Source organism: Genypterus blacodes, unplaced genomic scaffold (assembly GCF_046128005.1).
Source record: "Genypterus blacodes isolate CSIRO-AG114 ecotype Tasmania unplaced genomic scaffold, CSIRO-AGI_Gbla_v1 ptg000028l_1, whole genome shotgun sequence".
Taxonomy (NCBI): domain Eukaryota; kingdom Metazoa; phylum Chordata; class Actinopteri; order Ophidiiformes; family Ophidiidae; genus Genypterus; species Genypterus blacodes.
This window is the reverse complement of record NW_027466841.1, coordinates 3569486-3593648: the sequence shown is the minus strand read 5'-3', so window position 1 is coordinate 3593648 and position 24163 is coordinate 3569486. Positions and strand designations below refer to the sequence as shown.

The following is a 24163-nucleotide window of genomic DNA, read 5'->3' as shown; positions in this document are numbered from 1 at the left end:
CCTCAACCCTGGCGGAGAGCGATTGGCCACAGCGTCGCGGCACTTAGCCAGAGCTTTGTGCCGAGCAATGGAACGGAAAGCAGATGCCACATAAAATGGCCTGGCATGGGGGCGGTATATTGATTCATTTGTTGTATTTTCTCTCTTTAAACAATGCTGCTTTATTACTTGGTTAAATATGCTGTGTTCTTTCCTGAGCTTACATGCTCACACATGCACACGTTGAGCTCGCCTGTATGTAAAGCTTCCTTATGTATACAAAACAAAGATCTCTGTCCCCAAATGATCTCCAGAGTGAAAAGAAAACGAGTTGATTCAGAGGTTTTAAGTGTGCTTGATGAAACAGCACGGCTCCTTTTTAAAGATGTGCAGGTAGATATTTTCCACTGTAATCTCTAAAAGTGATAATGCCTCTCTGCTGCTTTGGCAATCTCATGTAGTCTGAAGTACAGGGAGAAGATGGGTTGCCCTCCAGAGAAATAAGATCTACATTTTCCAGTGCAGAAGCGACTCATAAACACAATCTTATTGTTTTGTTTTGTTTTTTTTCTTACTCTATTCACACAATGCAGAACCATTTTCTCTTTAACTTAAGCTTGATCAAGTGGGACCAGAACTGTATGAGTTTTTTTCAGGAGCGTCTGTATCGCCTCTTAACATGCTTTTTTTCTCACACAGAGTAATTGCCTTCCCCTTTGGCTCTCAGACGATGTCCCCCGTCTCCCTTATCGGCAGCTTCCACTCTCACACTCCACTCCATCCACAGCGCGTACACCCTGTTCCCTTCGCCATCGCCCAGGTTCATAGCTGTCTCATAAATGTCAAGCTCTCACTTTTCCAGAGTAGGATATTACTTGATGGCCGTCCCCTCGCGTTGTTTGCAACTCCCCCAGGTGGAGGAGGAGGGGTGGAGGGAGACGGAGGGCTGCGAGAGGGGGACAGAGGCCGGAGGGGGGGGTAATGAAAAGGTATGTGTGACGAATTGAGGCAAAGGGCGAGGAGGCAAGCTGTGTGGCGATGAAGAGAGGCGAGGAGATGAGGGCACAGCAGAGGAGGGGGAACGTCTGCGGAAAATGCAGAGTTGAAGGGTTTGGAAGAGCAGAATCAGCACTTATGCAAACACTCTGTGGAGTTAGCCACACACACACACACACACACATGCGTACCTGTACACAACCACACAACGTGTTTTTGCTTTTGCACACATACGAATATCTTCCATATCAGGATGTCATGCTGGGCCGAGCGGTTCTTGGAACAGCGACTCCCTGTTGCGCTGTGAGACTATTACATGGTCTAACAGAGCTCGACTAATAACATGGACCGGATCAGCCTCTTCCCACTTCCTCTTCAGATCATCACGTGTCACAGGGGTTGAGGTATTTTTCTACCACCCACTCAAGCCGCCAACCTGTCTCAACCCTAATCCTACCACACACACACACACACACACACACACAGGGAGCAAATAGACCCGAAAATACAAACTTTAGTGTTGTCAGCGCCACGCATCAGCTCTGGTCGAGGTTACAGGTAGCAGCACCTAATCCAAATAAAATGCCTCCATGTTGGCCAGTGACCAATGGTCCTTATTGAAGTCTGGCAGCAGCTATAGCTCAAATCAAACCCAGGGTCGTCCTGGGGCTCCATCACGTGACTAGAATGGGCCCAATTGTGTCTTGACAGTGGCAGAGCTCATCAGATCCGACTTCTGACGGAGCCCCCAGCAATCATCTAATCAATAAACGCTTCAACATCGAGAAATGGGTGCTAGAGGGGGCCTCATCATATCCTCAGAGCAAGGTTTTGACCTTTGAACTTGACTTTCACATGTAGGCTACAGCACTAAACAGAGTTCACTCTACTACACTAGGCCAGATCTACATGTTAGATCTACAGTTTGTTCTTGCCTTTATCACTTGTTGCCGTGTTTGATTCCGTGCGACATTGTCGCTTAATGACTCACGCTCAGTCGTGTCCAGTAACTGTGTCGATGTTGGACGCTGTAACCTCCGCTGATTACCGGAGTGGAGATAAGGTGCAAACACTGCCAAAGCCATTACCGTTTAATGGTTTTATGTGGCCAATATCTGACAGGTGGCTAATGTAAAAGACACATTAGCGCAGTGCAGTGATAAGCTAACTTTGTCATGGTGAGCAGCCTCTCACGCTTCGTATGAAGAAAGTTTTGACACTTTACAAGCTCCTTCTTACTCTTTGGAGATATTATGGATTGACTTGTGATCTGTAACTGGATTGAGATAGCTACAGCTAGCATACAACGAGAGATCATGAAGCTCTAACAGGCTAGTCAAGGGAAGGTAACGCTGACTTCATGTCTTAACCTGCTTAATTGTGCTACCACCTGTGATAAACAAATGCTAATGTGTTTACATTGTTCTTGCTACTACATGAAGACATTTATGGGAAAATATAACCATATGTAATGAACTGCAGAGACAGAACAGCAAGCAAGTGTCGCTCACATGTGGAAGCTTCTTGCCGCCAAACTACTGCAGGAACATTACCAAGCGCTAAAAATACACGCGAGCCGTCTGCATTTGTATCCAAGACGCCGACACCTGTGACCTTAAGCTAGGAACGCCTTCTCTAAAAGCACAGACTAACACACCGCACACTCTTACACACATGTACACACACACATACAGCTTGCCAGTCTTCCTCTGCTCTTGCTAACCTCCTCACCTCTTGTATGCCGCACAAATCCCAGAAAGCATAAATCAATTGTTGCCATCGGTCAACATCGGTGTTTAGCTGTGCTTTTTCTTTGGCTGTTTGATGCCGTTAATCTGTTTGAATAGCTGCGGGGGGCTGACGTGGGGAGGGACGTAGTGGAGTGGAGGGGTCTTTCCAAAAGTACTACCCTCTGAATTTACTGTTTTGGTGCTTGAGCTCACATCTGTCTTTCCCTAAAACAGAATTTCACCCAAATTCACTGTCATATGCCAGGATCCTACGAGCACAAACACCTCCAAAGATCCCAACAGCCCCAAATCCCTGTTTAGCCGCCGTGCGTGTGTTGCAAGATGTGAAAGTGCTCAGTGCTGTTGTCAGCGTGAATAGTGTTTGCCAGCCAATGGCCGACTTTCCTCCTTGTTTGTATTTTTGTGCTTTGCTGCTGATTGAATCAATTCTATTGACTGACCCAGGCGATAAAGAGAGATGACACGTGAAAATCGTTGTATTAAACAGTAAGGTCTTATCGACTCTCATAATGTTGCAATTGCACCGAGCCGAAATGTCTCCCTGATTAGGTTTTTAGATCACACACACAAGCACAGACACATACACACAGTCTTGCCGTAGCTTTTAGGAGGCATCCTTAAGGTTTGCCTCAATGCCTTCTCCTGTGGCGCAAAATGAACCCACGACAACACTCCGGCGTTAACGGCTTCATTGTTCCCCCTATTTAAATAGCGCGGCGCTCCACCACCACAGATCGAGGCTGTAATTTCGCAGAATTATTGAGGTGAATGTGAGACGCCGCATTGCAAACAGTGTAATCAGTATGCTAACATTTCCTCCTGCGAGTGCGTCGAAGTTCAAGACAATGCACTTGCCTTCAGGTGACACCAGATTGCATAATAAGACAGTGTGTGTGTGTGTGTATGTGTGTGTGTGTGTGTGTGTGTGTGTGTGTGTGTGTGTATGTGTGTGTGTGTGTGCGCGTGTGCGTATGTGTGTGCGTGTGTGTGTGTGTGTGTGTGCGTAGCGAGCGAGGTCCTCGGGGAGTCTGTAATGGAGCACCATTAGAGGAAGTCACAAGCACTCGCCGCCGTGGCTTTATTGTCAGGGGCGGTGCACTAACTGCCAAGTGTGTTTTCACCAGGCTGGAGCATTTTACACATGACACATCCGCAGGCATAATGTCTCGGTTTCTCCCCGTCTCTTTGCCTCTCTCTCTCTCTCTCTCTCTCTCGTACAAACACATCCACACAAGCACAGTCTCCCGTCAAGCCCCTCCCTTTGCCTCAGTCCTCCATTTTTTCCCTCCATCAACTCGGTGACACCCTGCAGTGGGCCGTGACATTACAGAAAAACAGAGCGAGGGGAAGGAGAGAGGGAAGGAGGGGTGAGTCGGGGGGGAAAGGTGTCAGAGAAAGAGTGGGAGCAACATTGCAGAAAAAGAGGGATAGAGATTGTGAATGCACGAGAGAGGGAATTTTAATGAAGGGGTTGCGAGGGCGGAGGGTTGAAAAAGAAGAGATTGAGAGGGAGCAAGCAGCGGAGTGAGTGAGAAGTAAGCGAGGGACATGTGAGTGATTTCCTCAATGTCACGAGGCGACGTAGGGGCGGCCGCAGCCGGGGGTGAAGGAGCGGTGAAGCAAGCTTGATGGTCCACACATCTGATGAGAAGAAACCGGCTCCCCTGGAAGAAAAAGCTCAATAATTCAGAGGGAGGTGGGGAGAGAGAGTATGTGGAGGAAGGAGGCAACAGAATGAGAGCGGCTGGCTGACAGGCATTTCTAATATATGTATATGGGTTAGGAGGGGGGGTGAGTTTTGATCAACCGTGGGTCAGAAATTATCAATCAGCGCCAGTGCCACCGTGACTGCATGTGCGGACGCCAGACGTGCCAGACGTGCCAGAGAGCAGCTCACGGCCAGAGAGCAGCTCACAACCAGAGAACAGCTCGCGGCCGTGCCAGCGTCGCTCTCCGTCCACAGGCAGAAATCCTGGCGCAGGTGCAACGCAATGATATCTGTCACGCTTTGTTCCCAGGTACGTTCTTTGTGCAGGACATCATTTTGGAATAATTCATTCGCGCTGGCAGCCGCACAGTATGGCCACAATCACAGCCGCCACCAGCCTGCAGTGCAGACACAAGCAGAGGAATTATACTCTTATGAAAACCACAGGGAGCCCATTCAGGCCCCAATACTCAATGCACAACTCCATTCTGTAGCAGAGAGAGCTGTGTCATTTGTCTCAGCCAGCAGCGTCGAGAATGAAAGAGCAGATATTGTACAGTGAACCTCTATTCGCCCTGTGTGAGGGAAGGAATCCAGAACTCACACAGCATGTAATGAGGCTGACATGGTAAGAAGGGCGAATAAAGGCCTTAATTCACACAATTTGCTCTTAGCTAAATTAATGTTGAGCAGGATGAGAATTAAAAAGCGGGTCATGGTGGGTGAAGCCGTGACAAGAGGACAAAGATTAGAATTCTTCATAATGCGGCGGCTTTGAATTTATTTCTAGGGGCCAAATTCTATTCGCGCCATATTGAAAAGTTTTGGAAATCTGGAATTGTTCCTAAGTTGGATGATAATAGCAAAGCTAATTAGAAGCTGGCTTCAATTAAGCATTAAGCAACTAGATAATCTCAGCCATTTCTCCAACCTCTAATTTGAGTTTGGATATTCATTTAAGTGAAAAATGGTATTCATTTTCCCACACACGTACATAAATATTCATGTTAGACTCAGAGTGGAGTGGTTGTTTTTCAGCTTCCAGCACGTTATGAGCGTGATGTGGCGCTGATGGGGCTGCAGTGCATTCTGCTGGTAAAGGTGGAGAACAACAAGCCTCTGCTCCTCTCTGCTGTGTGCTGATTTTACCACTTGTGCAGCGTGTCAGTTACTGCTCGCTGCAGATTCTGCCCAGACTGGAACTAAATTAGAACGTACATTCCAATCCTGGAGATGGGCTGATAAAACTCTGGCTTTTTCATTTCTTTCTCAGCTCAAAGCTCCATTAAGATGTTATATTGTCACTAAAAATGGCTTTCTTACATGTCTCACTTCCTGCCTCAAACTCAGGCCCATTGCCCACTAAGATAAAAAAAATTACTGATGAGACTTACAACTATTGTTATTGTTGTTTAGTCAGCAAGAAAGACAAAAAAAGTTTAGACGTCTCACTGAATTATACTCTATTAATCCTTCACAGACGAAGGCTTATCCATACGGTGCTTGCATAGCACTTGGGACAATAGAAAGAAATGTTCAAAGCATAAGCACATCAACAAATCTTCATCTCTCTGATGTGAGTTCAAAGGAATCGTAAAATGCTTAGATGAACACATTTCACATACGGAGGTCTGCCGTTTGGGAGTTCAACTGGTGTAGCTGATGTCTGATCACACTCACTGACGTTTTTATTAATAACTCTGCTTCTGCATTGTGACTCCGTCAGAATAGAACAGGATCAATGACAGCCAGCCTTATTTTAGCTGCAATAAATAAAGATGACTAAACTAAAAGTTGCGAGTTCCGGATAAATACACTTATTAGTATAATTTTGCCTTTGACTTTCCAACTCCGCCACAGTTCCAAAGTCGTTAAATTTCCACCGTGTAAGCAGAATCTGGGCTTAAGTGCTCCAGTGGCTCTGAAGTGTTCCGGCTCGCAACTTCAAAAACACAAAACGAAGCACACACACACAGCTTTGTACACATGCGGACACACACAGCTGCACGCAGGTACAATATGATGTTATCAACCTGCAATTCAAGCATGTTCACTCCAGCACAGAGCTTTGATTATGTGCAGGCCAGCAGCATCCCTGCACCTGTCCCCTCCACACAGCTAATGTATGCACATATATTCACTCCATTTATTACAATATTATACAATATACTCTCTCCGTGAAGTGATGACATAATCCAAGCGGAATTTGTTTCATACAATATTAAGCACATCAGTCTACATTTATTAAGAGCGTGATGTTGGAGGGGCTCGCTTGAAGACAAATGAGCTATCTGGGCTTTGTTGCTGACAGTAGTGAAAGCTTAAATCCACATTAGCCACAGACATCAGCGCTCTGTAGTGTGCAACTGCTGAGCTGGTAGAGCTTCACTCCGGCTTCACACTGACGACTTCCTCTTTGCAAATCTCCCAAGTAATATGATCATAATAGGTTAATAATCATATTAATTAATTAGATGTAAATTACTTCATACTCAAAGCAGTATCTTGCAGGCAGCTCTTAACAGTAATTTCACAACCTCCTCTGAGGTTTTCACTAAACACAGAGCCACAGCTCGTCTCACACACTGCAGCTTGTTTGGCTGGCTCAGCACGCACATAAACATCCACACTCCCGGTCATTAAAAAGCCTTAAACTAACATCCTTCAACCGCTGCACGCCAGATGGACCTCAGAATGCATACATTTCATTGAGTTCATCTGGCTAATAGCCTCAAAGTAAACAACATTTTATCAAATATTTTCACAAATGTAACACAATAAACTCTGCATTACACTGAGCTCTGGGCACAGCATTAGGAAGATGACAGTTTTAATGGGGGTGTTATAATGTGGCCATTAACTTGATTACTGATATATTCCTACAAAACACACTGGTCCAAACTAATGCATTTGGGTTTAAAGTGCGCAGAACCCATTGAGACCGAGTTGATATTCATGAAGTTTTTAGGGGAAACTTATTCCAAAAGCTGTGAGGGGAACAAAAAATGAATTTCCAGACACTTTTTATCATATTTTTTTTTAGATTTCTGGTCAAGTATCCTGATATGGAATTATTCTGTATATTAGGATGTGTGTGTTGAAAAACCCACAGGACCACAACATCCCTCTAGTCATTTACATCTACATGTAGCATACCATAGCTTTTTTAAATGTAGTATTTGCACATTAAAACGTTTTTTTTTCCGCAAAATAAAACCCCTAAATGACAATAACATTGGAATTTGCGTTGGTTTATGAGATTTACGTTTTAGCGCATCAGATAAAAATTCCTACAAATCCACAATTAGCTATGCCTGAAATCCGGCTGCACTAGTGACTCCTACTGGTCATATAGGGTGCCTGCATGGAGGGTTGGAGAGTGTTAGTTTTAGGGGTTACGTTTAGCACGAGGGGTATTAAAGTTAAAACCATACGACCATATTTGCACAAAACTGAAGAAAGACATTTTTGGGGACATGGTGTGCTGTGCCAGGTTAGGCCTCCTCAGGTGGCCACATCACATCCTGCATGAATGACGGGTCCAAGCAGAGACAAGGAGCATAAGAGCAAGAGGACCTGGCTGCACTAAAGTAACATGTGCTCTTTAAATAAAAGATCATGCTGCATTTTGATTCCGACGTCGCCTCATCTCCAAGTTTCTGTACTTTTCTCCGCATGGCCCCTGAGGCCCCGCGGAGGCTTCATGGTAATATGTCCTCGTGGAAGGACAGTCTGATGAACTCAGGGAAGGATCTGCAGCTGGACATTATCATTCTGCAATCACACTCGCTGATTTGGAAGTAGAACAGATTCCTGCAGGTTTGAATATGGATGAAGATGAGTCACACTCGATTTTTCACCTACTTCCATTTTAAAATGTATGAAGCAGAAGGACGGCCCTCTCACAGTGTCGATGCAAAAACACACACTCACCTCCTCATTTCCTCAAGCTGCCTCGTGCCTGTCTGGGTTTTGTTTGTGTCAACTTTTATTTATAATCTGCACTTCTATTTCCTGCTGTTTCTGTCCTGCTCCTGAGTGGAATTGACTTCAAACCACTTTCAATCATTTCTGTTATTTAATGTCTGATGATCAGCACATTTTGACTGTTCTGTGTTAATGGCTTTGCTAAATAACTCCTCCTGCATTTTATTATTCTTACACCAAACAGCCTTTACCTTTCTGCTTAACCAGGTTATTATCAGATAATATACCAGGTTAAATATGGTTTCTAAATAAGTATGCAAAGCTTTCTGAAGCAGCAATGAAGCAGATAAAGTGCAGACTGCCTCCCTACTCCTGATAATGGCAGCACACACTCCTATCTGCATCATGGCTGCAATTCACGGGGCAATTGAAGTGATTATTCTGGCCAGATTGCATCTGAAGATTACTCAAATTTCATCCAAACCTATTTCTGAGAGGGTGGGGCTGCGGGGCTCGAGGCAAATTACACAAATCCTCGATTTGTGTTTCGACCTCTGTGCAGTAGATTAGAACAGCATCTCTATTCGCTATTAAATGACGGCCTTTCATGTCCCAGGAGTCCCAGTCAAAAGGCTTTCAGGCCAGAGGCGTATCAGCGCTGTGGCCTCTGTTCTCTCAAACATCGCTGCTGGTATTTAGAATAACAGTAATGAGGTTTAGGGGGGAAAAAGCAGCTCAATTTGGCTCATATCGCCCAACAAAAAGCTTGCAAATGCTCCAATAATAATTCCTCCCAGCACATGGTGACGATTCCACAGTCTGCACATTCTTTACGGTATTAGTTTTATGGTGAAAGCTTCTGCTGCGAGCGTTCTGTCTACAGAAATCACAGTGGAAAGTGGATCTCAACAGTCCATCGAGCACAGACGGGCGCAACGAGAATCTGCATAACGTGACAGACATTTATTAATAATTATAATAATTACTCACAAAATAATTAGACTAAGTAATACATCTAAAAAAGGTAGATTATGATGAAATTGTGATTTTAACAGATAATCTTCATGCATATACACAATCTCATGTTTTCCCTGAATAATTTAAGAATATACTATTATACAGATATTATATATCTTTATATATTTACTACATCTTTACATTATAGATTCATTTTATATATTTTCCCCCCACATAAGGAATGGTTCAGTTAGCCTCTACATTCATACTAGTATAGGTTAAATATTCCCACTTCATTATACTATGAAGTATTTGTGCCATCTACTGCATGAGAATGTCACTGCAGGCAATTTAATTACCTGAACTAAAACCATCTATTTAACTAATACAGCCTAAAAGTTTCGGTTTTGGACCTTAGGGGCAAATTCTAAGGTTAGATTCAAATATCTCTCTGTTAACATAAAACATGGTTTGATTATTTGCCTGGAGCAACCCTCTGGATTTGGTACATGTAAACCAGCATCGTGTTAAAAAGCTTAAGTCAGCAGCTTTAGGAGTTTTCCTTAAACTTGCTGAATATGCTGAGTTGGCTGACCCACCTTAATTTCCAGTCCAATAACATGAGGTAAATTGTTGTCCCAAATTCTGGGTGATAAGAATAACTCTCAGTGGTGAAAGTTCTTAATCTGAAACGCTATTTCGGTCTCCACTGAGAAACTGGCTACACTGATAAACATGTCCAAACATATTAAAATCAGCAGGTTTGTGAGGTGAAGAAACAGGATCATTTTCCTGAACGCGGAGGAAGAACTGCTGCATGTACATGATCGGTTTGTTTGGAAGAATGTGACACGTCAGAGGAGAGACTAGTTCAGATAATGACATCAATTAGGCTGACATTGTTTCCAACACTTACATTCTTAGTGGCTCATTAGTTAACGGTGTAATATCCTACTTTCCCCACTAGATTATGCTATTTTACCATAACAAAGCCCCGATTGTGAGCTATTTTATCAACATGTTATTGAGAACAGACTTGAGCTAAATCCACTGCATCCCACAGTGGCTGCATGTCTGTGCCTCCTAACGCCTTTAACGGTTTGTTTACCTCAGTAAGGGTATAATAAGGAATAATAACGAATTTACAGCTTTAGACAGGTACAAACGGCTGCTTTCTATTTCAATGGGCTCTCTTGAGGTTTTCATTCTTTTGTTTGTTTGTTTGGTCCTTTTTCAATCAAATGCTACTGGAACTCACATTGGTTTCCAACCTCTGTCAAAAACGAATTTCGATTGATTGATTGATTGATTGATTGATTGATTGATTGATTATCCATGGCATGAGTGAACATCTTTAACTGTAAAAGTAAATAGCAGGTGTAGTTTGTGAAATTAAAACTTGACATTACAATTCGCCGGCCAGCGTTTATCCTTCAGGTCTTACACCCTTTGTTGCCTAATTTGGAATATTGGAAGCAACTTTGATGCTGCTGTGAGCAAAAAATCAATGGAGGGAAAGAAAGGTATCAGTATTCCTGTATCTGAATGTGAAAATCATTGAAAAAAACAACAACAATGATGAAGTTGATCTAGTTTTGTCTAATAATCATCCCATTTGACTATAAACGCAGCATTTACATTCATTTCTGTGGTCCAAAGAGGAAATACATTTGCTAGACATTAAGTTGATATGTTAAAAGCTTGTCAGCACATTTCAAGAAGCGATACTTAGCTCTAAATAAGAGTGAACAAGTGAAAAAAAAACTAACTCCTTTAATATGTGTGATATGAGTTTCTTCTCACACTATAAAAAGCGAATGTGTCAACACTTGCAGCACTGTCACATCAGCACTCTACACAAGCACTTCCCTTCATTTACATAGAGACGTGAAACAAAGCGTCACGGACACTGTGACGGAAATGTCACCTCACACGTATTGTGACAGGATTTGGGTGCACATTTTGAGTACACTGTGTTTAAAATCGAGCTGCTGTAACTCTGAGGGGAATCATACACAGAAAGATATACCAGCTGTTTTACAAATGCACCAACATCACCTGTGGCCCAAGCCTGTGTCACTGAGCTGCAGGCACTGTGTGTGTGTGTGTGTGTGTATTCTTTATCTGTATGTTTTGCTCCTCCAGCAAAACTGAATATTTCAATGCGGTTGCTGTTGGGATTCTTAAGTTAGTTTTTTCTGTGTCAACACGAGACTAAAGAAAGGTCACTTCTTCTCGTTGTGGTCCCTCAAAAGGTTAAGAAGATGAAATGGAAATTGGAAAATGCTAAATTATGTTATACTGGAGCTTTTGAGTCATAAAATCTAAATTGGCTGCAAATAGAAATCACTACCAAATACTTCTGGGGGAAAATGTGAAATATATTTTCATATTTCAAAAATTAATTATAATAAAACAAATGTAACATTTAGCCTGACACATATTTAGACTGTGAATTCCTTCCAAATAGGTTCATATACACCCCGACTTAGAAAAAATTAAAATTGGCTCAGCAACCATTTGACGTCCGTCTCTTTCTTCATCCAGCCGCAGCAAACAGCAGGCCAGAGGATCTGAAAGCTGCATAGCCCAGCGCTGCTCTGTGTCTCAGCAGAGCCGTGCACAAAGTGGACACCTTAAGTCTGTTAACAGCTCTGCCAGCAGCGGCCGAACGTGACTCAGAAGCTAAAAGGCCAGTCGCTCCGCTTTACCACCGACATCCTGCTGTGCAGTAAGGGTTCACACATGCTGTGTGAAAAGGCTCTGGACACTGTGGGTAAATCTGCCTCTGAAAGTTTTCCAACGGTATGTGCTTCAAGCGGATGCGTGTTAGATATCACATATGGATTTTTATGTAGCTACTCTCATATAGAATAACACCCGCTATCATATTTACTCTGCAGGTCTGTTTTGTTTTGTGTCAATAGGGCAGGGTTGCTGTTATGAATTAGGGAAGTGTGTGTGTGTGTGTGTGTGTGTGTGTGTGTGTGTGTGTGTGTGTGTGTGTGTGTGTGTGTGTGTGTGTGTGTGTGTGTGTGTGTGTGTGTGTGTGTGTGTGTGTGTGTGTGTGATGTGGAGGTTGACGTTTGAAGGCCTGCATGTAGATCAAGTGTACAAGAGATGATTTGGGGATGGATCTACAGTAGAATAATATATTTTTTCACTGGGTTTCTCCCCATGACTCATTTGATTTGATCACTTCCCTACGAAACATTCATAAGCAGAAACGTAGAATAACTGGAAACCGTGTGAAACACCCACGATGGTGATGTAACCAATCATTAATGTGGCTGCTCAGGAAAAGCTATAAATAGAGTTCAGGCAACACTTTTCTTGGGGTTTCAGCATTTTGGAAAGACAAACATGTACCAGCCCCCCTGAGAGTCTCCAGCCCGACCTCTCTGCTCCCAGTCGGTCAGGAAGTTGTTGAGACAGCTGGGCCACACTGAACTTCATCCTCATTGTTTTAGAATTCATGAAGGGACAAAAAGACTAAAAGAAAACAAACCCAGCCAACACAAAATAACCAAACGCTCTATGTTTGTGCGTGCGTGTGCTTGTGCGTGTGTGTGTATACATCATGTGTGTATGGGCAGGAAGAAGGCTGTGAGATAACAGGATAAAGCAACAAGCCACAATGGCCAGAACAACCACACACACACAAACCTCAGGCCAGCATCAAGAAGAAGCTGAGTACTCAGATATACAGTATGTGGCACGAAACGTTACCAACGTTCAGTGAAAAAGTATAGATTAGTCATTACAATACTGAAGTGTGTTTCGTGAGAATTACATTATGTACGTAATATAAGTATAAGTATAACATAAGTATATTTATATTTTGCAAATCTTTTTCTCCAAATTTGCACTTTCACACTTTTGCTTTTGTCAAAATTTAGACAGAAAATGATGTGGCAAAAACTCTACCTTAGTGCTAAACGCACACACGCACTCACACTAAAGAAAGAGGGAGAGAGATTCTTGATGAATATAAAAAGAGACAGGACGCACATCATCGTTTTGCTCTTTGTCTTCTTTGCCTTTAACTGTTTCCATACACTAAAATCTGCTTCTCGTCTTCGCGGCTGAAACAATTGATTCCGGTTTGTATGCACAGTTTCACTTCTGTCACATGACGTTTCCTGGCAGGGGGTTTCTGCAGGTCGAGCTCCCTGTGACCTCTGCCCTGCTGTGCTGCACACCAGCCTGTCAGCACAGCTCCCAGGGACACGCATCATTGTTTAGAAGTGTGAAACAACACAATAACCACCGTCCACGTCAGTGACGCTTGGGACAATCTGACCTCAGCACCCTGAGCCAGCTGATGAAAACGAAACAATTAGATTTGTTCTATAATGTCGTCTTGTAAGCGCCTTCATGTCCCTGCTCCATTACGTTTTTAATCTTCATCAGTAAAATGGTTTCAGCCTTGTGACATAGATGTGATTAAGATATTTTTAAAAAAGAGGAAGAAAAAATGAGGAAGAACAATTTGTCCCTTACACTTCTTTTCGGACTTTGTCACTTTGTCGGTGGAATTAAAGAATAAGTGAAATAGCAAATATTTGTTCCTCCTTCTTACAGGAATCTGTTTAATATAAATGACTAAACTTTGTGTTAAAGGGAGAAGGAGTAAGCTCAACATGGGTGCCATTGTGTCATTATGGAGGAGGCGACACAGTTAGAGGCAAGAGGGAGAGAGAGAGAGAGAAAGAAGACCATATATATGTCATCATCATTTGCAGCCTGTGTGCTGTTATGGAGCCTAAGGGAGGGAGCAGCAGCCAGAAGGACACAGTAAAACAATGACCGGCCTAAACTCCTCCTGACCTCTTGCTGGTCGTCCACTGGCTGGTGCGTGGAATTATCTACGGGAACGACTATGGACCGTATTATAGGCAAAGAATTAATTATGAGACAAATGACTTCTTAGGAGACCAGAAGTGATTATCAGAGAGTCGATCAGAAACGCAGTAACATATGTTAGAGAAGCAATTTTTCGGATTGTGCCGACGAAAGCAGAAGTACAGCAGTAAGCACCATCCCTATAAAGTGTAGTATTATTATTATTATTTTCCAACTATGGCATTGGAGCGCAGTGAAAGTAAAGGAACAAAAAGATGGAAGAAGATCAACATGCAGCGATTCCTCAGTATTTCACCTCTTCGCATACACGACACGACAGCTCACAGACTTTAGCTAGAACCTGCATCTTGGTCTCAGATGACTGCGATAAAATTCCATATCTATGAGTTGGCAGACGTTTGTCCAGATGAACATTGTGATTGTGTTCAGCTATGTTGCGCAAGATCTTTCTACACTAGGCTCAAAACTTATCACACGGCTTCTAACCTTGGTCACAGTTTGTACAAAATGATCTAATTTTAAATAAAACATAGAAATATAGATTTAGAGACACAAAACTAAGTCGGTTGAACACTTTGCTTGGAGACAATGAGAACGAACTTGGTTTCAAAACTAAATGTAACAAACTGGAGGAATTTGCGAGTTTGGTCGTCTTGAGAATAACATTTTTCCACATATGTGACAAAAAATGTCAATTTAGTGAAAGTTTAACAAGCATCAGACACAAGTGGAACATGAGCAGATGAAGTAAGAGATCACACACGCGCACGCACACGCACACACACACACACACACACACACACACATCTGCAGTCTTCAACAAGAGAAGAGTCACACACTTACAATATACTCAAATACTTGTATGTACTGTACATGTATCGCTGTTAGATAAACAAAAACCGTTTCACCACCCGCCCGCTAGGAGGCGACAATGTACCTGTCGTCTTACATCCTCGCCGGGTGCTCAGGTTGTCAAACAGTGGCTTCCACTCGCCCGCAGAGGCCCGTGTGAGGGGGCGTGACCCGGACCGTGAGACCCGCCCTTAGATACACGCGTGGGGCCCAGCGGTGAGGGCAGGACAGCCTCAAAGCGACTGTGAGGGACAAGAGGAGACAGTTTGGGAAACTTTGGGAAAAGTCAAGCAGACAGTAAACATTGTTTTTACCTTTCCTTTTCCTTCTGGACGGTGTGGAACTTCTCACCATGAGAGGCAGACTGGGGCTCCTGATGCTCGGTGAGTCACATCTGTCTGTTTACTGCTGTGGAAAATCATCTGCTCAAAAAGGGAGAAGTGTCCAGAGGAGCTAAGCAGCAGATTAAGAGAGCAGATGTTTAAGTATACTTATAGGAGAATTGTGTTGATGATCTCTGCTGCTCTGTTTGAGGGTTTTAAATATGTTTTCATCGTTTTATTTTTACTGTTGAAACCCATTTATTCTGTCTGGTCACACATCAAAGGTGTTATATGGTCAGAAGTTGAAGTACAATTCATAGTTATTGGTAAGATTGAGTGAAAATGAATCGAAAAAAGTAGAAGTAATATTTTCTATTAGATTTATCAGATATGAGTTCTAATTTACGGGATGTTACACACCTGAAAAACAGACACCAAACACATATTTTAGTTTAACCATACGATTTCATGTAAATATATATGTATATTTAAACATTTTGTGTAAGTTAATGGTGATAACTTTATATATATTTTTTTTTATCTAAGAATGTCAGTTTTTGGTGGTTGATAATCAAATTCCCAGTGACACTTAATCTTGGACCTGAGTTGAAGCACGTTTCTGGGGCATTAAGACCCTGCAGCCAGCTGTAGTGTGAGATGGAAACCAAAGAAGTCAGGAGGAAAAACAGGCAAATGATGCTGAACATAGCAGCTTTTCTTCAAATACGCCGCTATCTGGGCCCGACTCCACAAAGGACCTCTGTCTCAGCGCCTTTATAGGGATATTTATACCCTGTGAGCTCATCACCAGCACACACACACCAAGCCCAGTGCCTGATTACCACACTCACATCTTCCCTCAGACAATGAAAGTGTGTGTTGCTATGCAATCATTACATGGTCACATCCCATAACGCTATTCTAGAGGTGAAGAGATACTCTATTCACATGTGCAAATTGAAGAGCCTGGACTTCGAAGTTGGCTGTATGCAAGGAGGAAGTACCAGGAAGGGTTGATTGATAAAATCTGAATCTGAAGTCAGCAAGGGCTGTAATGTTTTTTTTGATCATATAATTCTTTATCTGCCTTAATTTGAGCTGAAAGATCTTGGTTTATAAGCACTAAAGGTACACAAGAGTCTGTTTACAAGATGGATAAACTCAGCGAACTGAGCTGGGGTGATTTTCTTTTAATTCTGTATTCCATGAAGGAGACAATATCCCTCCAGCATTTCAGTTTGTGAGCGAGGAGGAGGAGGAGGACCTAGCCAGACGAAATCAAAAGGTCGAGGGAGCAAAAAGGATAAATACAAACAAAGTCCAAAACTAAAGGGCATTAAGAGAACTCAAAATAACCAAGCAATCTATAACCGACAGCAGGCAGGCAACAGGTAATCCAATAGATAACATATAACAGAAAAAAAATGCAATCCGCAAAAACGAAAATGCTTGACTGATAACAATAGTTAACTTACATGGCAAGAGAGAAAACAGCTTAAAGAACAAACTTGGAGAATCCAGCAAGGCAGCAAGCCCAAAGAAACACATCTGAGGAGCAAACATGACCCAGGGACCAAAACAAGAGAGCAAGCAGAGCAACACAAATACAACAACTGAGGGAATGAGGATCAGGAGTGGGGCTGGGCAAAGGAGACAAGTGATTTGTTGTTGGGAACTAATCAGGAACAGGTGAAACCAATAAGGGAGGGGCAGGAAGTGAAGTTAGCAGAAATGAGAGCAGAGAGGAGAGAAGTATATCAAACAGGAAACCAGATAATGTTCGATTGCGACAGAAGTGTGAGAAAAACGTCAACAAACTGCAACACTGGCGGGCTCAGAAGTTATCTATCAACCCTCTGTGTTCTGTCAAGGCTTTATACGAGCTGCTAGGAATTTACACAAACCTAGTCAATCTTTACATGATTTCAATTAGAACCACGTCGGCCTCTGTCTGTCCATAAACAATTATCCGCAGTTTCTTTGAAAATTTACAACGGAGTCAAATCGAAACAATGATGAAATCCTAGTCCTTCTTCCTGTTATCCTGTTATACATGCTGCACCCATCTGGTGTCACTTAGGCGACCGCAGCGGCCTGACTCTGCGTTCTCTGCGGCCTGAGGATGTAAAGCTATTCTGTGCTTACATATAGTCAAGCTTCCCCGCTCATAGGAAGTGGAGTTCTCCTGACACCCATCTGCTGCTCTGTTTGAATTATGGACCAGACGCCAATGGAACAATCTGAGGAAATGAGGGCATGAAGCGTTTTCTGCACAAGCCTTGTGCGCTTCTGTTGTTTCTATGGTTTCAACTCATTTCCCTGTACTGACGCTGGAGTATTTAAAATGGCTGTAACTGTAACTGTAGATTGAGATGTTTGCCTAAATGAATTCTCCTGCTTGCCTTCCAGCTGTGTGCGTCTCCTCCTCTGTGGGTTCCTTACCCCCGAGCGATTCCTGCGAACCAGGATTTAGGAAACAGGGAACATGCATTGGTATGAAAAACGGTTTTATTTCAGCATTATGCATTGAACACATGGACAAACAGGGACAGACGTTTTGTTGTCATGGTGATGTTTTTCATAGATTTTTGCTTGTTTTGTATTTAGACAACGATGAATGTGCCGTTGATGAAGACTATCCTGATGATGTTGGGCCTTGTGGCATGAACACAGTCTGTTTCAACACTATTGGCAGCTTTTACTGCCAATGTGAAGACGGTTTCATGTCATCAACACAGGCTGTGAATTTCACAGCTGAAATATCTGTGACATGTAAAGGTAAACAAAAATTTTATCTTATCTTATCTTAAACAACACTTTTGATTAAGTTAGTCACGTAATTTAGAGTTTTACTGCTTCTGAGATCGTCTGAAACAAGAAACACGTGTATTTCTCTTTTTAAGATATCAATGAGTGTGTGGACAAAGACATCTGTGGACCCAATGCTGTATGCAACAACACAATGGCTGGTTACTTGTGCTTTTGCAAGGGAGGATTCCTCACCAGTACGGGTGTGGAAAATTTTCGACAGGGTGAAAATGTCACATGCAGAGGTGAGACAAACATTCTCACTACTCAGCCGCATGTGTTCTTTCCAAGAAGTGACCAAATGTACGTGTGATTTAGTTTGCTCAAAAAGTTAGAACATTGATATCCTGTGTGTCTGTTGCGGTTTCCTTACTTACTGTCACCTACACTAAATACTTGCCTCCTCCATCATGTAGATGTTAATGAATGTGAAGGAGAAAAACCCTGTGTGTCAAACGAAGTGTGTGTCAACGTCCCGGGCAGCTACCAGTGTGACTGCAACCCAGGCTTTGGACGGAAGTCTGGCAATATGAGTTCCACAGGGAGTCATGTGGAATGTGAAGGTGATGGCTATGATGTCATATCCATAAACGTTTAGATGGTGACGTAATTTTTACATCAATACATCATGGTGTGAGCAACCAGTTTTCTATTTTTATAGTTATATAAGATGGAAGGAACAAATGCTGCAATACAATACAGTATAATTATTGAAAATCAATCGATTCTGTTCAACTAACAGCATTCAGTAAACTAAGTCTCTGTTATTTGCACAAGCTTTTACGAGTGTCCAGAGGTGGTGTGAGTCCCTGTGTCAGTATCAAATCTGTGTCAAGCTTGAATAAACTGTCTAAACAGGATCAATGAGCTTATTTAACTTTCCATTTCAACAACACGTCTAACTGGAAGAAACGCAGCAGACGCACACAGAATGTTTGTAGACGTTGTTGCTCTATGCATCGCCCACATTCTACCTCATGGAGCGGCGTATTTATTGTTCCATTAGTAATGAGTAAAACACACAGTGGAGTTATTTTCCTCTCATCCATTTGTTTCCATTTCAGCCATATGTATGATTGATAAGACAATTTGTGGAAATGGAACCTGCCACGTCGGGGCCAGCGGCCATTACTGCGCCTGTTACGCTGGGTCCACTAACTATGGCAACCAAGAGTCTCGCTGCACTGGTGAGAATTACAGCAGCACTCAACCTTTTCCAGCATCCATTACTGAGCTGCTGTTTGTTCTGTAATGGATGTAGTACACCAGAGTAGAGCCTTTTCACCAGTATAGGTGTGTATTCATGGTACACTGTGTCTGCGTTATGGCCTTTGGCAAGTGCATTCAATATGAATCAAACCTTGTGTTTCCTCAGCGCTGAACTGTGATGCATTCAGGGATGTGATCAATCTGAGAGAGGTAACTACACACCAGAAACAATGGTAGCACTGTTTATTAAATGTTTAAAGCAAAGTCACTACCTCATTCTTCTCAAATGGCCTTTTTCCAGATGTTTTCTGGTGCACTAGCACCTGATGTTTTGATGCAGTTGAAAAACAGCTGTCTGGATCTTGTAGAGAGTGAGACTCCGGCTGGGTTGGATGGAGATGACTTGCTTGAGGTATTTCCGCACAAAAAATGAAGTGAACCCTTTTTTGTGGGTTTTGTGGTCTGCCTGATGCCACATATGTCTGTGCACATCCTTGCAGACTGTTTATGCAAACCTGAAATGATGTGCAGCCTGAAAGTCTGCGGTTTGGCCCTGCACATGCTTATGTTGCTCTTTCCCCCCCACCCCGTTCTGTCCTGTGGCTGTAGAGACTGTTGGATCTGATGGACGGGCTCTTGTCCAGTGGAGCCTCTAAAGACAACAGGAGAGTCTCAACCTTTTTGAACGTGGTGGAGAGCGCGCTGAGGCTGATTGGACCCTTCACCACACCATCCAGGACACAGAAGTCCACTGCCACTACAGGTGAAAAATAAATGAATGTGTCTCTGCTTAGGGTTCTGTCTTTGGTTTCCTGTTATAGACGTTTCCTGTTAGACAGATATAAATCAGGCAGAGCGCTTTGTTCGGCTGCAAACCCAATTTGTTCTTCCAAGCGTTTGAACTGATTAGGCATAAATATTTTTAATAACTGGCTCCATGGTTATCACTTTCTGTCACGCAATGCAGGGTTCTAAAGCTGATCTTTTTTTGTGGGTTCAGATCTGGAGCTGCTGCTACATAAAGGGGCAGTTTTACCTCAGGGACCAGTAACTTTATCATCAGAACAAGCCCGGCTGGACATCCATCTGGAGACGGCTGCAGGAGATCCCTCACATTACCCAGGTCATAATCATCATTGTAATTATCTCACTTTCACATGCTCGTTGAACATGTGGATGACCCCAAAGGGAACAGTTGTCCATTTCATTTATGGTGTCCTTGTTTGGCCGTTACAGGTTTTACGACAGTGTCCTTGATGAGCTATAAGAACCTGGAACTTTCCACTGATGGATTCTTTAGTGGGATGAAAACAGAAGAGGACCAAAGCTTCAAGATCAACTCCAAAGTGGTGACGGTCACTGTTAGTAATACACACACGAGCCAGCTCAAAGAGCCGGTCATTCTAACCTTCAAGCACCTCGAGCAGGTAAAATGGAAAGACCACTTCTCCTGTTTCAATAGTGTATTTTTATTGATCCAACTGATTTGATCTGTACTTAAGCTGTGGTATCCATTGGGTTGACAGTCAACACACAACCACACGTGTGTGTACTGGGACTCCACTGTGTATGGAGGGATGTGGTCTGATGAAGGCTGCTGGGTCGTGAAGTCCGACCCTGAATACACTGTATGTTTCTGCAACCACCTGAGCACCTTTGCTGTGCTCATGGCCCTCTATGATGTTAAGGTTAGAATTCTTGAATGTTTGGCTATTCACACTTTTATTTTATTTTATTTTATTTTATTTTATTTTATTTTATTTTATTTTTGCAATTCTATGCACCTGCTTGTATTGAACTCCCTCTCTCTCACTCTCTTTCTCTCTCCCTCTCTCCCTCCCTCCCCCTCTCAGGACACCTTCCAGCTGCAGCTCATCACCTGGGTTGGTTTGTCTCTTTCTCTGCTCTGCCTGTTCATCTGCATCCTCACATTCTCACTGATCCAGTCCATTAAGAGTCCTCGGACCACTATTCACCTTCATCTCTGCATCAGCCTCTTCATTGCCAATCTCATCTTCCTGGCGGGCATCTCCCGCACAGACAACCAGGTAAGCCGTCAAAACACCTGTGCTGTCAGGAATTGATGCAGAGTCCTTTTTGTTAACCTCTGCCCTCCTCTTCCTCTCCCCCCGTCCTGCATTAGCTTGGCTGTGCCGTGGTTGCGGGTCTGCTGCATTTTTTCTACCTGGCAGCGTTCTGTTGGATGTGTCTGGAGGGCGTTCAACTGTTCAGGATGGTCGTCCTGGTCTTTAACACCAACTTCAAATCCCTCTACATGTTGGCAGGCGGCTATGGAGTCCCAGCTGTGATTGTCGCGATCTCTGCCTCAGTCAAAGCCAAAGGATATGGCACTAAGAGATAGTGAGTTTCTGGCATTGACAAAAATATGTAAACATGTGATTTTCATACTGACATTGGCTCTCAATGTGCATTTCAGTTGTTGGTTAAACTTGGAAGATCACCTGATCTGGAGTTTCTTTGGTCCTGCTTGTTTCGTCATCATAGTGAGTATTTTATCATTTTCCAGTTGAATAATGTCGCAAGCATTTATCTCTGAGTTTTCATAACATTCCATATCTGTTTCCTTTCAGATAAACATTTTCTTTTTCCTCATCACGGTGTGGAAGTTGGCGCAGAAGTTCTCGAGTTTAAACCCAGACCTCAACAACCTACGGAAAATTAGGTAAGTTTTATTTATTTATTTATTCCTAAATTAACTAATTCCTTAATTTATTGAGAATGTTTCTTGACATATAAACCCTGCAACAATTTAAACATGTGCATATATGTATATACATGTATGAACAGACAGATACTGCATGTGTATGTGTGTGTGAAGGTGTGTACGTGTGTTCAGTGACATCTGCTTTGTGTGTCTTTGTTGCCTCCTGCAGGGCATTCGTCATCACTGCGGTGGCTCAGCTGTGTGTGTTGGGCACCATGTGGATCTTCGGTTGCTTCCAGTTTAAACCAGGCAATTTACCCATGACTTACCTGTTCACCATCTTTGGCAGCTTCCAGGGCGTCCTACTCTTCGTCATGCACTGTCTGTTTTCCAAGCAGGTGGGTCACAGAGCAGCAGTAACTAATAAACAAGGCGTGCTGATGTTACTGACGTCTAAATCGCTGCAAGGAATTGACAGCAGTTAATTTTCTGCTTTCAGGTGAGAGACGAATATGGGAACTTCCTGTCCAGATGCTGTGCTCCTCAGAAGAAACACTACTCAGAGATGACTTCCTCCAACAGCAAAGCACAGGTGAGCCAGTCATTTATATAACAATACACATCAGAATCAGATGCAGTATCATCAAAATGCAACACAACTCTACAAACCTTCTGAATCAATCAAATCAGAATATCATATCTGCTAATTGTTTCTTCTATCATATGTATTTTCACATGTTGTATTGTTTAAAGAACGTTAAATGTCCTGAGAGTCAGAAGATAAACGGGCTACTTACAGCAAGATTTTAATTACTTGTAATTATTTTTTTTAAATGATGCCTTCATTGCCTGTCGAGCAACAATAACATTATATTATCCCAACTAAGTCAAACATTTATTATGAATATGGGCAGCATGTGGATGTTAATGTGGGCATGACGTATGATCTGTGATGAGAGCGCTGGAGAGGAGTTGTGAATCCATAATGGTTTGATGATGAGGATGATGATGATGATGATGACAGTGTGAAGTGAAGCATGTTGGGTCTTTGGTGTCTGAGCAGAAGTTCTAATCAGTCCTGATGAAGGAGTTCTGAATGAATGGACTCTGACTGATTATCTTGTCTACACTCGTCCCTCCTCTGTTACTCTCAGGGATCCAAGAGCACCCAGGACACAGGAGAGTCTCACATATGATGAAGATAAAGAGTGAACTGCTGTCTTTACCTGTCAGCCCATATGCACATTTTGTTTACTGTACACGGATGTAAATCTTTCACTTCAGTTGGTCTTTATCTTGTAGAATGAAATGGCCTATAAAAGAACCCCATGAACCACAGAGCTGCCTGCTTGCATTCACTTTCCAGTTTGATGTTTAAGCAAAGCTGTGACATCATTCAACAGAAAGAAAGTGTGAACATTTAATGTCATTATCAATAAGAAAATGCAATTGTTTTCATTTATTTTAAAGAATAGAAACATTTTGGACAATTTTGGACTGAAATATTGGCTGAGGTGATATTATGAGAACTTTACATTAGTCAGGTACGTCACTGGATCCGCAAAGACAAACTCAAAGATCTTCTTAGAAAGGCAGCACTATTTTATGGTTGTTTTGTTGATGTCTTTAACTGTTTTACTGTATAATTTTCTGCTGGATTATAATCTCTTTTATTTAAATTTTATGAACAAAGAGACAGAGCTGGATTTGTAATGTATATGTGTGCATATATTTGTTTTCAGATGCAGAAAGACTGTAATCTTGCTGTGTTCAGGGTGATTAAACATTTTCTATTTTAAAGACTTTTTTATTGAAAAATATAAAATAACATGCGAAGAAATATTGGTATTATTATTATTTTGGTTCTACTGGTTTTGTACAAGATGCTTTTGCGTCTTTTGTCACTCTTTGAGCAAAACATCACATCTTTTTTATTTGCATTTTGTTTGTGTTTATACTGTAAATAATTTCCAGAAAAGCTTTTCTGTTTCGAAACGATCAGTCGGTCTTTAGGTCTTGACACCAAGTGGCTTTGAAATATTAAAAGAATAAATATAAAAAGAAGAAGAGCGGTCACTGTCAGAGGTTTGATTGAATAAGCACCATTACCCAGACTGAGCTC

At 42.5% G+C, this 24163-nt stretch overlaps 1 protein-coding gene and 1 long non-coding RNA gene across 2 annotated transcripts in view; both read left to right on the top strand.

Moving 5' to 3' along the window:
• The window catches only part of LOC142993360 (uncharacterized), a 109676-nt gene that overhangs the window by 54045 nt on the left and 31468 nt on the right, over positions 1–24163 (top strand). The gene's annotated exons all lie outside the window — the stretch shown is intronic.
• On the top strand, positions 15247–23943 carry adgre5a (adhesion G protein-coupled receptor E5a). Its single transcript, XM_076144269.1, has 19 exons — positions 15247–15419; positions 17769–17852; positions 17967–18137; positions 18263–18412; positions 18584–18730; positions 19232–19354; positions 19543–19586; positions 19678–19788; positions 19986–20139; positions 20377–20499; positions 20613–20803; positions 20903–21064; positions 21230–21424; positions 21520–21737; positions 21814–21880; positions 21968–22059; positions 22271–22439; positions 22541–22633; positions 23196–23943. Exons 1-19 carry the CDS (start codon positions 15389–15391, stop codon positions 23235–23237), a joined length of 2367 nt encoding a protein of 788 aa, XP_076000384.1. The 5' UTR covers positions 15247–15388; the 3' UTR covers positions 23238–23943.